The 15815-nt window shown below is 45.4% G+C and overlaps 1 protein-coding gene across 1 annotated transcript in view; it reads left to right on the forward strand.

The window, feature by feature from the left end:
- The window catches only part of rspo2 (R-spondin 2), a 55217-nt gene that overhangs the window by 15412 nt on the left and 23990 nt on the right, over window positions 1-15815 (forward strand). Inside the window, exon 3 of the mRNA XM_056444323.1 lies at window positions 7207-7395. Coding sequence (XP_056300298.1) covers window positions 7207-7395 — 189 coding nt within the window. The remainder of the gene's footprint in view (window positions 1-7206; window positions 7396-15815) is intronic.

Below are 15815 nucleotides of genomic sequence, written 5' to 3' on the forward strand. Positions count from 1 at the left end.
TGCCAAACTGATCTACGATTTAGCATTATCTTATGATTGTCACTTGTAGCTGTTCAGCAGCCACATTTTAAAGATAGTTTGATCCTTTCAGAAATATACTTATTCAATTTCTTGCTGGGAGTTCGAGGTAAAAAGATTGATACCACTCTCACATCTGTATGTAGCATTAGCTTACCTTAGCATAAAGACGGGGAAACGGGATACAGCTAGCGCACAAAGACCCTACGTTTAAAAAACGACGGCTGCTCTAGAAAAAATATACATATTAAATTATAGAGTTATAGATAAAAAGATTGATGCCACTCTCACATCTGTGTGGGAAATATGTAGCATTAGCTTACCGTAGCATAAAGACGGGGAAACGGGATACAGCTAGCGCACAGAAGCGTTTCAAAACGACGGCTCCAGGAAGTCATCTCGATCTTCTCCGTTGAATTCTGACTGAGCATGAAAGAGAATTTGTGTATTTACCAAAATGTCAAAGTAACAACGGGCGCTTTGTGCGGCGGCGACGCGGTCATCATCCGCTGAGTCGAATGTCGTTTTTTCTCACCTGCATGCGTCTCACAACCTGTTGAATCGCACCAAAAGGCAATTACTTTGAGCTTCTGTTTTATTGTGCAGTAAAAAAAAAAAGTGCAGCTTTTTAAATTGGCCACCGTTTTCCAGTTGCCCGTTTGAACCGCGGCTGCATGTTTTACCCATTCACATAAACCGCCGCCCTTTCAAGTGAGGGTTCAAATCCCCGCGCTGCCCGCCTCGCCCGGTGGATCCGTGTCACGGGAACACTTTTGGCCGAGCTAATATGTCTGACGGCAAATGTGCTTGCTCAATCTCATGCTGCAAAATCATTATAAGCAGCGGGACCGTCCTGAATTATGAGCATGTGCTTACAGTACGATCTGTTAAAGTAAACGGGGGGAAAAAAACGTGGATCCTAAAACCTGACTATTTCCAGCTGGAAAGGAGTCGGAGGCAAGTCCAACATATTTTCTGCTAAATTGGAACAGAGATGTGCCCTCAGTACGCGGGCCCAGTGCCCCCCCCCCCCCTTTACCCCTTCTGTTTTTTCTCCACAATTTGTGAGCTAAGTGCAACTTCCAGTTCCATGACAAATAATAAAGTCACGGGCCTAAATCTTTCCATGTAGCAGCTTTTTAACGAGCTCGAACGATGTTGAGACGTTACTGGTGAACTCTTTGAGTGCGAGGGGTTGACACCGTTGGCTCTGCGGGCTTTTTTTTTTTACTGCTCCACGGTGTGTGAGCCTTTGGTTAGTTGGTTGCAACGGAGATCCAGAAAGCGCCTGTTGCCTCTCGCGGTTTCCATCCGCCGCCACCCGGCCGGTGGCTGTCCCGTAACTAACCTTTCTCTAACCCAAGCGTTCTCTTTGGCCTCTAAAGCCGTAAGCTTATAGGCTACCATCATTTAGGAAAAGAAACAAGGGAGGTGGACAATAAACAATAATTGTCTCAGTGCCACGAGGAAAGCGTATCATTCTGTTGGTGGATGTGATGCTTTCCACATGAGAGCACGGATCTTCTTGACCTGCTGCTGCTATACGACTTCAAAACTTGAGGTTTGCAATCGTTGACTCGCCGCAATATGACATTTCTTGTTAGTATGGATGTATTGGATGCACATTTCGTTCTGTTACTTGATGAACTTTCTCGTATAGACTGTACTGTAAGTGCCTTTTCCAAAACAATGGCCAGTGTGGCTGCTGGTTAGTTGCATTCAGGGGCTGTATTATTAGATTTACATACCAGAGGCCCTTTGAGAAATGGAGGAGAACTGTGAGACTAGAACCAGTTGTGTTTTAATATAAACTCTTGCCCCCCCTTGGCTGGGTTTATGCTGTGTTATGATATTGCCAAAGTCTGCTGTGTTTCCAGACACACGTTTTTCTATCCAGTTTGTATCCCGTGCTATAATTTTCCATTCAGCGTTTAGAAAATAAGGTATGGTTCAATCAGAAAAGCCGTCTCACAAGCCTATATTCTACCTCTGTGCCTAATATCATAAACTACTAAGAATAACTGTAGGTGACCAACTGCACACTCTTTGGGTTTTTACGTGGGAAATAAATCAATAGTCCTTATGAAAGTGGTTCAGATTACTGAAATATGGGTCGACTAGGCTGTGATGGAAAGGAGCAATAATAATAATTCTGATCTGATGGACAACAACAAAATCCTACTTCTTATAGCAGCATGTTTTGACATGTTTATCGCATGTTGTCCATAAAACATGAAACTTTTATTTTAAAAAATACAGAAGCGGCCAAGTCTGTATTGTACAACTCTTACACAGTGGCTACATAAAGTATGTTTCTATTTTTTTGCATTTTCTTCATTATATTATTTCAAATAATAATAAAAATGTCAAACATATAGAGTTGAAATATGGTTCCAAAATATCAGTTTTCAGCAGCGCCGGTTCTAAAATGTATTTATTTTTCACAGAAGACGGATCACATGAGCCCACATCAGTGAAACCCTACGTAAGAATGTCTTCTTGTTCTCAATGTTAAGTTCGGGGCTCTAAAAGAAACACTAAAATTATGTGCAATTTGCCTTGTTAGGGTTTCGGGTTGCAGAAAGCAGGAATGGGTGAATGTGAATGATTTCATGGGTAACGGTAGGTGAGTGGAAGGCAGGAAGTGAGCCGGCCCTGGGTGGAACCCCCTTCATATGTGGAGTATTTGGCAGCCTGGAGCGCAGTCTGTCATGCTTGCTTTGGACTCATAAAAACGTACCTGAGACAGAGTTTGGGTTTCTGCTGAATCTCCCTGCGGCCCTAATTGCTCTTGAGCTGTTTCAGAGCAAACCTCCCCGCCAACCTCCAGCTGTACAATGAAAGCGCTACGCACCAAACATGGCGTCATTCTTCATCTTGAGAGCCTGAATGTTTCCCATCAATGAAGGACCAAAGCTTCACCTGAACACGATCGATTTTTTATTGCACTTTTTTTCTTTTCTTACCTTGGCTTAACTACTAGAAATGGTGCAAAAAAGTCAAATAATCTTTATCAAAATAAAATCTTTCTTTTGTTTAAGGAAACAACACCTGCCTAGCATCTCTTAAGCTAACTCAATAACACATTTGATATATTTTGTTTAATGTAAAAACAACAATTCATTTGTTGTACAAAGTCAAGAATGCTAACAGGCTACTACAATGATGAGGATGGCACGGGTTAGCAAGCTAATGTTAGCTGTGTATTAGCAATTGTTTTTCTCCTCAATTGTGGGCACGACTAAAACATGTTCTGTCTCTGTAAGAGTGATACATCTTCTCATCTAACTCTCTGCAAGAAAGCGAATTAGCTGATAATCCGAAATGTTGAAATCATCTTTTAAAACGTACACATTAGTTCAACTTACGAATCCAAGTTCACACAAAGTCATCCATGTGGTTCCGCGTTGTCGCATCCCTCTGCCTTGGAGACATGTCTTTGTCTTGTACAATTTGTGCAAAGGCTTCTTCAGTAAACTTCATTTGGACCTTGGCTTTTGTAAATACAATACTTGAGGTTAATTTTCAGTTTGATGTCAGAAGTAGGACCTGCGGATTTGTTCCGCTATACATAATATGTATTCTGTGGTTGAAACTGTAAACGTCAATCTGGTTGGTTGTGTGCAGGGAGTGGCACAATGAGCTCCTCTCCCGTTTAAAAAACAACAACACATATGATATCCCTAATTTCACTATGATCACTTTCTGTGCAACTGGTCACTTCGGGTTAGACGTGATTGACAGAAGAAACGCGAGGCGACCCGAGGCCTTACATCAGCAGGGAAGGAAGAAGGGAGGCAGTCGAGCAAGTGTCAAAACCCAGTTATCATTGGGATGGACCGGGCTTGAATGCGTCTGCTTTTTGAGAGAGACGAAACATTACCAATGCCAAATTAGGTTAAGCTGCAATGATCTATCGAGACTTCAGGACTAACGCAGAACCCATTTCCCTTTGATGTTCTCCTCTTTTAGTGCCACTTAAAAACATGGCAAACACTTTTCAGTTTTCATGCCAATGAAGGACCCTTGGGCAAAAAGGTCTTTAACCACAAATGTCTGCTTTTTCTTCTTCTTTTTTAACAATTCTGCCGGAGAAGGAGACACACTCATATTTCTTCCCATCTCCCAAAAAAAAAATCGGATTAATACGAATGAGTGTTTTCTTTAAGAATGGATGAAACCTGTGGCAGTCGACAGACTGATGTAAAGTGCACTCGACATCATGCCGGTAGTGTTGGACGGCGCTGCTCCAGACACTGTGAATTGTGGCCTCCTTCCTGACATACCTGTGGCCTGAACCTCCAAACCTTTCCATAGACACACACTCACACACACACTCTAATCTCCCAAGATCAGCACCAAAAGAGTTTCTCTGCACCGTAGACAGCCTTTTCAATTCGCCCCCCCATCGTACCCTAATTCCAGGATGTGGGATCTGCTGCATTCAAACGCCGTGTGCTCATGTTGTCCGTGCACTGCGAGATTAGCAACCAGCAAAACAAATGTTTGACAACAAAGGGTCACGAGGAACCTTTTTCAGCGACTATAATGTATCTGCTGACTGACGGGCCAGGGATCTACGATGACCACATGCCTCGATTTCAGGTTTCTATTATTGTAAGGACTGCATTGTTAGCGCTCTGTCACTAGTTGTAGAGTCGAGCCCGCTCGTAACGGGCGGGAGAAATAAGCTTTCCAGCTTCACAGTTCTTTTGCCAAGTTGGCTTTCCCTTCCTGTCAGTGTTGTGTTCGAGTTTGGCAAGAGCTGAGGGAGTAAATGTGACCAAGTTAATGTGTATGTCAGTTTCCTGTAAACACACCCAGACTGTATATCCTAGAGAAATACACGGTTAAGTATGAGGTTTGGTCTAATGTTGCAGTCTACTTTTACTGAATGGAAGAATTGGCAATGAAATACGAGATATATTTGATAAATTCTGTTTGTGGTGCAAAGTGAAACACTTTTGATACAGCTGCAACAGCTTTTATTTCTTCTTTTAATCAAAAGTGACATGGAGCATGTTTTAATTTATTTTAATGTATGTGTAAACACCTTTATGAATGCATATACAATTATCATTGCTTGCACATTATTTCTGCAATTGATTTAAAAACTATAATCAGAGAAAAACCCATCTGCACAATAGCCAGTTGTCCACACCGAGTAGGGCCTGAACTGAGAAACAACCTGCATCGGTGCAACTGAAATAAGAAACCTTATTTTAGACACGGGATTGACAGTCGAACCTAAAACACAATATTTTCCATCTGAGCTTTCGAGCAGCCGTGTCATACGGGAATGGTGACTGGAGATGAACAATCCCCGGTCTGTGCGACGTACAGCCTCCGTGATCGATGGGGTGTCGCTGTGAAGACCTAAAGACCATCAGAGACACATTCTAATTAGCACTTCATCACACTTCCACCCGCCCCGGCTTCAGGAGGAGTACAGCTTGACAAAGCCAGCATCCCTCTCTCTGAAGACCAAACTCCCAGCACACCAATAAAAGAAATGGAAAAAAAAGATGATAAAAGTCTTGACAGTCGCTGACTGGTTTTCACATGATCACAAACGGATGCTTGCACTGGGCCAATTTAGCGCTCCCTTCTCCTGGGTGAATCTGTTCGGGGGCGGGGGGGGGAATCCACAGCCAGTAACGCCTCGATGCTCTGCTCCGTCTCCCGGGGTTTGTGCAGTATTGCGGCACAGTGTTTTATTAAGCATTGTGGTAGAACGCCGCCACTACCCGTTCCCGGCTTGTGATATTCAAGACGCGGCTTAGATCAACTGAAGTGTCTTCTCGTTTTGGAGAAATTCGCCCCAAGGACATTTTCCTGCAAACGGGACGCTAAGGAGTCTACAGCGAGAGTTACTTATAGTGGAATGGACCGTCTTGTTACTGGCCCCTTTGTCTTCCCCAGGCAACTGGAGCCGAGGCCAGAGCCACTGCGGTTTTCGGGGGCTTTCATCGGCTGTCTCAACCCAATCGTTCAGGGGGCCAGATCTGACCAGAATTAATGCAATATTCACATTCATGACCGATGGATTCGAACGTCGAGAGGGGAGCCAGAGTTTGCATGAATGACAAATTGTTGAATTGAACATTTTTACTATGAATTAGAGAATATCCACGCTGATATATCTATTATGGTTGTTTTGGTTTTTGCCTTGTACTCGGCTTGTCTTCTGCTGGTCAGCCCCCCCACAGTCGAGTCTGTTGCCTCCAGGTTCATCCTGTCCTCGTCATCGGGTGAAGTCAGGGACGTCCACATATGAGGGATGGAAGAAGTCTTGCTTTTCTGTTCTACTGCAGAGTAAACAGTCTTCTGAACCACCATGTTAGCATCTTTCCAATGTGGCTGGAGCACAAACTAACAATGGCGCTGACACAAAATACATCCTCTTGTTACCGGGTTCATGTCACACCAGCTAGCAGGAAACTGCGAGGCAATGTGGAAAAAAACCCACATGAAACGAGCAAAGCCTGTTTGGGAATTACGTATTTAGATTTTAACGTTGTTGTCCTCTTATTTGGCGGTCACTGGTCATTTTTAGGTCACTGACAAGTACGTCATTTGTTTTGGTCACTGCCAAGTTTTGGGGCCGGGATAGCTTGAACAAAAAAGTAGTTGTCGGGCAGCTTTTCCCATTTTGCCTCAACGCCCCTGAACACCCACACAGGTGTTTTCAGTTAATGTGGCTGATTAGACCTCTCCTCAGGACTAATTGAGCGACATCTTCCCGAGTCTCCCGTTAGCTCGGGTTGCACCTGCTAAGGCGGGACAAATCACACCGTTATCGTTCTCATTGGTAGATGCATGAGCCGATACATTCCCATCAAAGTGTCCCTGTGAGGCTGTCCAGAGCTAAAGGCTGGAGTCAACTGAAGAAGTATGTGTCTGAAACAACCACATTTAAAGAGGGGGGGGGTGCTTGTTTGTACATACAAAATTGAAATTGAATAGAGTGATAAAGTTTGGACAGAAATAAAACCAAGAAACTGGCTAATCGACGCACCGAGAGGATTGTCATTTCCGAACGCTACATAAAGAGTGTGTGGGGAGAGTTGGGGGGTTTCGGCTACTCTTCGACTCTTCAACATGCTAATTAACTGTGCCGACACCTTTTTACATGTTTACTTCTGTCTTGTTAATCCCCTTTTTGCTGCTCCTGTGTTTGTCCTGCAGCGAGCTATGGAACGTACCCCATCTGTAAAGGCTGCTCGGTGTGCTCCAGGGACAACGGCTGTGTGAACTGCCAGCCGAAGCTCTTCCTGTTTTTGCGGAGGGAGAGGATGAGGCAGTACGGGGAGTGTCTTCACGACTGCCCGGCCGGATACTACGGCATGCGCAGCCCCGACCTCAACATGTGCTCCAGTAAGTACCCTTCGACTCTAACTCACCCTGCCTCCCCCACACGCCTCCAACCCACCCTGCCTCCCCCACAAGCCTTTAACCCACCCTGCCTCCCCCACACCCATCTCCCACACCGCTGACTTTTTTTCCCTCCTTCTCCCAGCACCCTATCATCCCCAGACACCCAACACGCCAACCCACTCAACCTCCCTCCTTTTCCCCCACAAAACATGATATATTGTCAATTATCCAGGGGAGACACACATACTCCAGTATTTGGACGGCTCATCTGTTCTCACAGGTGGAGCATCTTCTTAGCATCGCCTCCCTGGGGATTGAGCCGCAAACTGTTTCTCATGTCTCTTTAACAATCCCGTTATACAATGCCCAACATCCTACACAGTCACAGGGATGTTTGAAGGCTGAAAATCCAGACGCAAATACAAAGTTAAGAAGAGTCGGCCAAACCTAGAGACTTGTATCGCAACATGTAAAATCCCGGCCCTTTTGGCCATGTCATTCAATATCATCTGAACTACACAAAGATGAGTATATATTTGCATTTGGGCATGAAATTTAACTTCTTTTGGCTTGTGGATCGAAACTTTCACCAGACAGTGTAATTTATTGGCAGCCAGAGTACTTTTTTTGACTTTGAACAGAAAGCCAGTCACAATTGAAGAGTCCACAGAACTGTGTATTCATTGAAGTTCGATAAGAACAAAACAAAGCATTAAGAGCGGTGAAGCATTAATCCTGAGGATTAGTAGTGTATCCGCGAGGAAGGAAAACATGATCCAATTCCAAAGTTGGCTCGCCTTTAATTATGGCTTCAGCAATAAAAACAATGTTAGGTATTTGTCTAATAGTCTTATAATAGTCTCATTGTTACTCTTGCGGCTCGCAGGAAAAGAAGTAAATGTTATTTTTCACCGTACATCTTTCGGTTAAAATAATGTTTTAGGGTTTAATAACTTGAGACAGACCATACCTTCGCTCTCTGACTCTGAAGTCTGATGTTTTACTGTAAAACCCCCCCAAAAAAAACAAACGTTGACGTGCTCTCTCTCGTTAAAGAATGAATATGTTTAAAAAATTCAATTAGTGAAACGCTACCTCTCCTCCTCTGTTCTCATAACCTTATTGTAACATGGAATTTGCTCTCGGAGAAAGGGGGGAGCCTTTGTAGCTTTACACGGAGCCCGAGGTGTTGGCTGAGTGTTTCATATGAAAAAACACAGAGAGGAACTTTAACTCATTTGCTTCCCTGAGCCAAACTACTGACAGACGCAAGACCCAGAGGAAAGCGTCTGGACCTTTTAGGCCCAATAATGTGAGCATGTAGCAACCGCAGAAAAAACACACACAAAAAAAATGATAAATTTTGCTCAGCCAATCGCTGTCGACCAAGATGTACGTACGTCCGCTGGCTCCATTTGATTATGAAAATGAAAAGCATTTCAAAGCTGCATCACCCAACATTTGCATTTTGCGAGCTTGTGGATGGTCTATAAAACGTCTGTACCCAGAAATCTGAGCGTGCTCACATTTAGCTGCGCAGGAACAGGTAGCACTGGAATCCAACAAGGGTTTGATCCCTTCTCAGTTTCTCTTATAATCGGTACCAGTCGTGTCACCCAATGTTCACGACGCAGAGAATTGGAAGAGAAAGATATCTTGTTCTCTGGTAAAGATTCCTTTCTTTTTTTAATATAAACCCTGCTAGCCTAACCACGGTATCCCCATGCCATGTGCGTTTTAAACTTAACCCATCCTGACGTGTGCGGCAAGTTAATCTGAATCCCTCTACGTACCGACTGCTCACAGAGCAACATCTTGTATTGTCACGTAGCATCAGATCTCAGAGTCAGACCTACTTTGAAGTGATCGCAGCTCTCTAATCCAGTTCCCTCATTCTCAGCTGCGCTCCGCATGTCATTTTCACTAAACTGTACACATGAGCGGATGTTTCACTGGGTTGGAAGCTAATCGTCAAGTCGGTAAATATGATTTGTGAGATTTGACGCAAGAGTTCAAAAGCACAGTGGACAAACGATGGCGAGGTGTCAGAGCTGCCGTGTGCTCCTGGTTCCCAAAGACGGCCCCGCAGCGTAGCGTCACGTCTCCGTTAGCAAGGTCTTTTTTCTAAACGCGGGCTCTGAAGTAACTTTGGGAGCAGCTGCTTATTATTACTCCAGCGTTTGTCTGAGTGATCTTATCTCATTCAAGAATTATTTTATTTTTTGTGTGGACTGCCTGGGTAAAGGAAAACAAGAGCGCGACAAGCAAGAGGCTTCTACGCTCAGCCGCGAGCTTAAACCTCACTTTTGGTGTTTTTCTGAAAGGCCGCCCGAGGCATGTGACCGAGAGAGGCCTGGTGGGAGAGAGAGGCCTGGTGGGAGAGAAGCTCTGGGAGCTAACGATATGACGCGTTCGACCGATAAAAGGTCACCGCAATACCGCGAATTAGTATCTCCGCCAGGAGGATCATGCGATCGGTCGCGTGTGACCGTGCACCTCTGTGTCCGTCCACGGCTAATCCTGCACTCTGCTGCAGAGAAGTGGCCAGAACTTTTGGGTGGCCAGTTATGGCCGCATGCTCAGGGGCCTCTCGGAGTAGCAGCTGACTCACACATTGTTATTACGCCTTGTATTACCCTCTTTTTACACGGCCGTTGACCTCCTGCCGACTCCTCACTTATCTTATTTGGGATGGTGGAGCAGGTCTTCTGGGCTTAATTGGGACACAGTATAGTTATCACAGTCTCACTTAGGAATAATTTACTGTAGACTCTATGTTTGGCTAAAACGTCAACTGTGTGATGTATTTTTTTCCCGTAATACGTTCGGACTGTATTAGCGTCAACCTACTGGTTTGTACATTTATGACTGAGTTGATTCTCTGAATGCATCAGGTTTGGTATTCGTGAGGGTAGTTTATCTTCTTCGGGAAGGTGGAGCAGGGTCAGCCCTGAAGACCCTTCTGGTCTGAATTGGGGCGCAGTATAGTTATCACAGTCTCACTTAGAAACAATTTACAATTTACTTTAACCCTTGTGTTGCCTTAGGGTCATTTTGACCCGAATCAATATTACACCCTCCCCCCGCCTTTGGGTCATTTTGACCCGATTCAATGTTTCACTCTCCTGTTACCTTTATATTTACTAACATATTTTACCCTTTGGGTTCAATTTGACGCCAGCAATTAAAACCTCCAGAAAATTATTAGAATTAATATTGTTTTCCAAGTTTAAGTGTGAGGCACTTTATGTTTGTTTGTTGACTACCGAAAGAACACCACATTAAACATTGAATGGGGTCAAATTAATCCTAAGGCGGGGGGAGGGTGTAATATTGATTCGGGTCAAAATGACCCTAAGGCAACACAAGGGTTAAAAGACTTTAACCTTGATGACTTTGAACTACGGGCGACAACACAAAAGGCCATGTTCCTATTCAGAAACATACACACTTACAGCCGGCTCTCAATATAATACAAGTAAAAAGGCAAATTGTATATAAAAAGGTCAACTCTAGGATGTCTCTATGCAATCATAGAGAATCGTTCAGTAATGCAATTTGCGAAGAAATCAGCATTCCTAAAGTTTAGTCTAGTTAAAGAAGTCATTTATTGCCCTTACCATAATAATATTAAATGTATCATGACTACTTGAGAAACTGTGCATCACTTGATGATTATAAAATGAAAAGCTATCCGTTCTTGAGTCTCTCCCCCACATTAAAAATAATCTTGAGCCAACAACAGTGGGAACTATACTTTCCGCAACATATCAAAACATGACAGCCACACTTCAGCCCGATATGTGGGACTCCTCGGGTGTAGCCGGTTCGTTAGCAGTGCCTTTTTGCTTTATTATTAGGTTACATCGGGTCTCTGTTTTGCAAGATCTCCTTTCAGCAGCAAATGGACGGGCTGATACGAGCCATAAACCGTAAGCAGTAACTCCAGCGGTATCCACAGGGGTTCTTATCAGCTGCCCAGACGAGCTCTGCGGGTGTCAACCCGACCGCTCCGCGTCGTAGGATTTGTAGCAACGGGTCGCACAGTGTGCCGCTTCATGTGCAGCCAAATCCGTGAATGCGGTGCAGTCGTGCTCTGGCCTCAGTCACATTTCATAATACCTCGGTTTTGACATACTTTTCCCAAGCCAAAGCATATTCTGTCATTTTGTATCAGACGGGCTTCTTGCTGAAAGAATTATGGGCTAAAAGGCGACTATCAGAGCTGTCGTTTTGAAGAATGAAAGTGTTGAGAGGGTCAGAATGGAAGTATTATGACCCCTCGCTGCTACACACTCACACTAACACTCACTCCAGACACCAACCCTATCCCACCGCAGCGGGCTTTCAAGCACATAGAAACACCAGCTGAGTTCACTGACAACCAACAACCCGTCTGATCGAGGCCTGGCTTCGCCAATATCCTGGAAGTGTGGTTTAAATATCACATCTCAGTCAGTGCCAGTCTAATGTGCCACCGGAGACTCCTCTGTCAGAGGTAATTAATTTTTTTTTATTACTGCAGTTCTTATGCTGCAGGAAAGCCGTTGCCAATTCTAATTGTTTTTATGTCTTTCTACTTTGTCACATCAATTTGGGGCTGGAAGTTGAAGGCGATTGGATGTGACTTCTCCAAGATCGTTTCAGTTTTCAAGTACATCAAGAGAATTGATTGGGTTGGAGGTGGATGAGAGCCGTGTATCGTGGGTCCCGGCCAAATTGGTACCTAGGCTCTAAAAAGGACCGTAAAATGGGTTTTGCGACCTTTAGCTGGCAGCCTCTCCATGTCTCTCGTTCGACTCCTCCCTTTTCGGAGCTTGTGGCCGTTTCCATTGCCTAACCAACAAGAAGACCAGTTGCTTTTGGCCTCACCGAGAGACGTTCAATCATCACAGCTTTACTAACTTTCAGATTTGCCAGACAACACAATGGACCCATCAAAACCGAGCCCGGAGTTGAATCGGGTTATTTTTCACAACTCTCCATTTCATACCGAACGCTGTAAGGTGTGAGTGGACGTGTCTGTGCTTGACCGCTGTCTTAAAAAAGCTTGAGCTGTCGGTGTGTCCACTGGAGCTGGGGGAGCAGATAAAGAGGGAAGGTCGAGGGCACATCGGAGTGAAGAAGCTCGGAGGACCGCTGACACATCTGTCATCGGCGTTCTCTCTTTGGGGGAAGCCGATCGACAGCAACACCCCCAGCTTCACGTGGAGGAGCTCATAGCTGGAGAAAAAAAACAACCATCACGGAGGGACTTGAAGAAGAACACGGCTTGTCTGGCCTTTGCCGTGAACTCCCTGTCATCCGCAGCTCCACGCGACACGGCTGGGTGGCAGCGAGCAAGCCAAAGCTTCCAAGTCAGCCAAAGCCGGGGCCCAGAGGGAGTAGGTCAGAGCCACTCCGCTCAGCCTGGAGCCGAGGGATGGAAAAATGGGGCTTGTTTTCCCCCTCGCAGTGCCAGGCCTTTTTTTAATGACATGGACACTCCTGCTGTGCAACATTGGTTCTGGTTAGCTCTCTCTCTCTAGGCTGATCTCGCAACCTCCCCCCCCCCCCTCCTATATTTAATATTTTTATATTTAATTTAATTTTACACTGCAGTCATTAGTATTGTATTGTGTATGCATATATGTTGTATATATATATTTTATTTTATATTTTACTTTGTATACTTCTTGTATACATCTATATCTTTCATCCCTGTATTTTATATTTAATTTTGTATTCTTGTGTGTTTAGTTTATTGGTGCTGCTACTGTGATGAAAAATGTCCCCTTGGGGATTAATAAAGTATATATATATCTATCTATCTATCTCCTCCGGCTGAGATAACGCGGGGAAAAAAACGCGATTCGTCCCCACAGAGGTTTTTTTTAAATTCCCTTTTTTTATACACCATGTAAATAAAGAGAGTGATTTCACTGGGAGCTGTGAGCCTGCGGGGGAACAGAAGTTGACTGAAGCTGACTGGAGGCTTTGCGTGTCCGCGATAAAATCGGCGCGTTCCCTCTCCAGACCACAGCTGAGGGACATCAGTGATGCTCTGTGACTCATCTCGCAACCTCAAATGCACTTGACGTGCAAACCACATAAACTGCAAGTGTAAAAGGCCAGCAAAAAAAGAAAAAAAAAAGTCATGACAATACGGGTAATGGTGGAACTGCCGCGGCGCTGACGACGTCGCTATAAAACGCGCGACCTGTGCCACTTCACCCGCAGCTTTTTATGAAATTACCCTTTTAGAGCTGAAACACGAGACGTCTCCTCCTGCGTTCGTGATGTAACTCGAGGGCCACCGCCAGGCCGGCAGATAATGATGATAATGCGTTTAAGTCGCAGCAACACCGGACCTTCCATGGGATCTGATGATCTCATTATTTCTCATTAAGTCTCCCCGATGCACCTAGATGGAGATTTCAAAGGTGGTCCAGAGGTTAATCCTGCTGGGAGAATGAACCCACTGCCCTGTATCGGTTTCTGGAGCTGCTGCTCGAGCTGCCTCGCTCGGCCCGCTGGTCAGTGTGGGAGCTTCTCCAGTGTCAGATAGCTCACGCGGTCCCAGATAGCCTTTTTTTGTGTGCCAGATAACCCGACAGAGGGATGCATGTCTGTCACAGTGATCCCTTCCTACCCACCTCGCTCCCCGGCGACCTCTGACCCTCCGGTTTTTGCCTCCCTGCATTCTCACTCCCGTGGAGCCGCATTGATGTGTCATCCACCTCATCCATCTCACAGAGCGACATTGTTACTTATCTTCTATTTAGAAAACAACGTTTTTCGGTCGCGTTTTAATCAGAAGACCCCGTCAAGCGCTACTGCCGAAGCAAAGCTGCTATGCTCAAATTTACGGTCAACAACGGAGGATTGCGCGACAACTCTGGAGCTTGAAAGTACTGCCAGATGTTTCTTGTTTGCTCTGTTTGTCTTTTTTTATATATTTTAAATATTTTGTTTAGGAGCTAAAAGTCAGGCCTGGGAAGTGTGAAGGGTAAACACGTAGTTACGTTTCTAATTAGCCTGGTGATTTATTAGCCTGCTCCTTATATTGGGTTTAACTTGGATCAAACCCGAGCCTGACCGATTGGGTTTCACCCAGAACGAAATGGATGTGGTGCAGAGGGCTTTACAAGAGAAAAGAAAAAAAGACTGCATAATGCATTTCTGCCTCTCTTAACAACTCACACATTCCAAACCTAAATCTCCATAGCAATGCGTAACTCCAGAGATCCGAGGAATATTGTCGAGAGATGTAACGTAACAAATAAAATACAGAGATGAGATGATTAATATCAGATGACTCAATTAACAACATGTTGTGAGAACACAGGAAATTACCAACGACATCAGTGATTTAAAGTCAGTTTATCTGCATGTTTCAGAATGTGGAGTACAGCTCCGGGGCCCGAGTGGGTCTGTATCTCAAGCCATATCTGATTGGTATGTGTGTGTTTGTGCGTGTGTGTGTGTATGTGTGTCCATGGTTTGTTTAGACTGGTCGGGAAAGCGTGAGACCAGAGTGAGTGGGCAGAGGCCATACTTTAGGGTTCAAAGTAAAGCGGGGAGGGACCCCCTCGTTTTGGAGGAATGTCGAGGAGGAGGTTGATGGTTAGCTGGAGATGGTGTAATTAAGGGGTGTGATTGTGAGAACAAGGGTCACAGATAAAAGAGCTCCGTCACGCTCACATGTGGGGAAAATCACGCCCCCCTTCCCACCCCACCCCCCCCTCCTCTGAGACGGGATCGGCACAGGGCGGATTACACCCTCTACCTGGGGAGCAGCTTTGCAGGCGGTGGGTGACGGTGGCCGCAAGGTCATGGATCTGGACATTGGTCAAATGGGCCCGTACGGAGCCTCTGAGGAACGCCGTACGTTAGCCTCGGGCCGCGCCTTTTCCTTAGCTAACGCGCCACGCGGCGTGTCGTCGCCGACCGAACGCGTCAACATTAGTTTGGCGAGGCCGCGTTTTTTGCTGCCCCTCCCCCCCCCCTCCTCATATGGTGGCCAGAACCTCCGCACAGCTGCCATGGCTCACGAGCCATCATTCACCCTCCTAATGAAAGCAGGACTCCCCAGTAATCCTCAGTTATGCACTCCGACACAGACCGGAGCGGCGTGGAGTGGTAGTGGAGCGTATTTAGGACATTATTCAGGGCCCTAACGGGACGTATTATTCTGGTCGCAGCGCGGCCATTAGTTGAAAACATTGAAGGCTGTTGGATGATTGAGTTGAAAGAGGTCAGCGTGACACGATTCCTCACTGTCTCGCTGTTGTTCCTGTTTTTTCTCTCTCACACCGTCGATGTGCTCGCTCGAGAACTAGGGAAGAGGAAGATGAAAAATTAAATATCTGACAGGCGAAACACGCATTGAAACCCCCGGAGAGAAATGATACCGGGGGGGGGGGGCAGCTTTGTTTGTT

This window comes from Pseudoliparis swirei, chromosome 22, assembly GCF_029220125.1.
Source record: "Pseudoliparis swirei isolate HS2019 ecotype Mariana Trench chromosome 22, NWPU_hadal_v1, whole genome shotgun sequence".
Taxonomy (NCBI): Eukaryota; Metazoa; Chordata; class Actinopteri; order Perciformes; family Liparidae; genus Pseudoliparis; species Pseudoliparis swirei.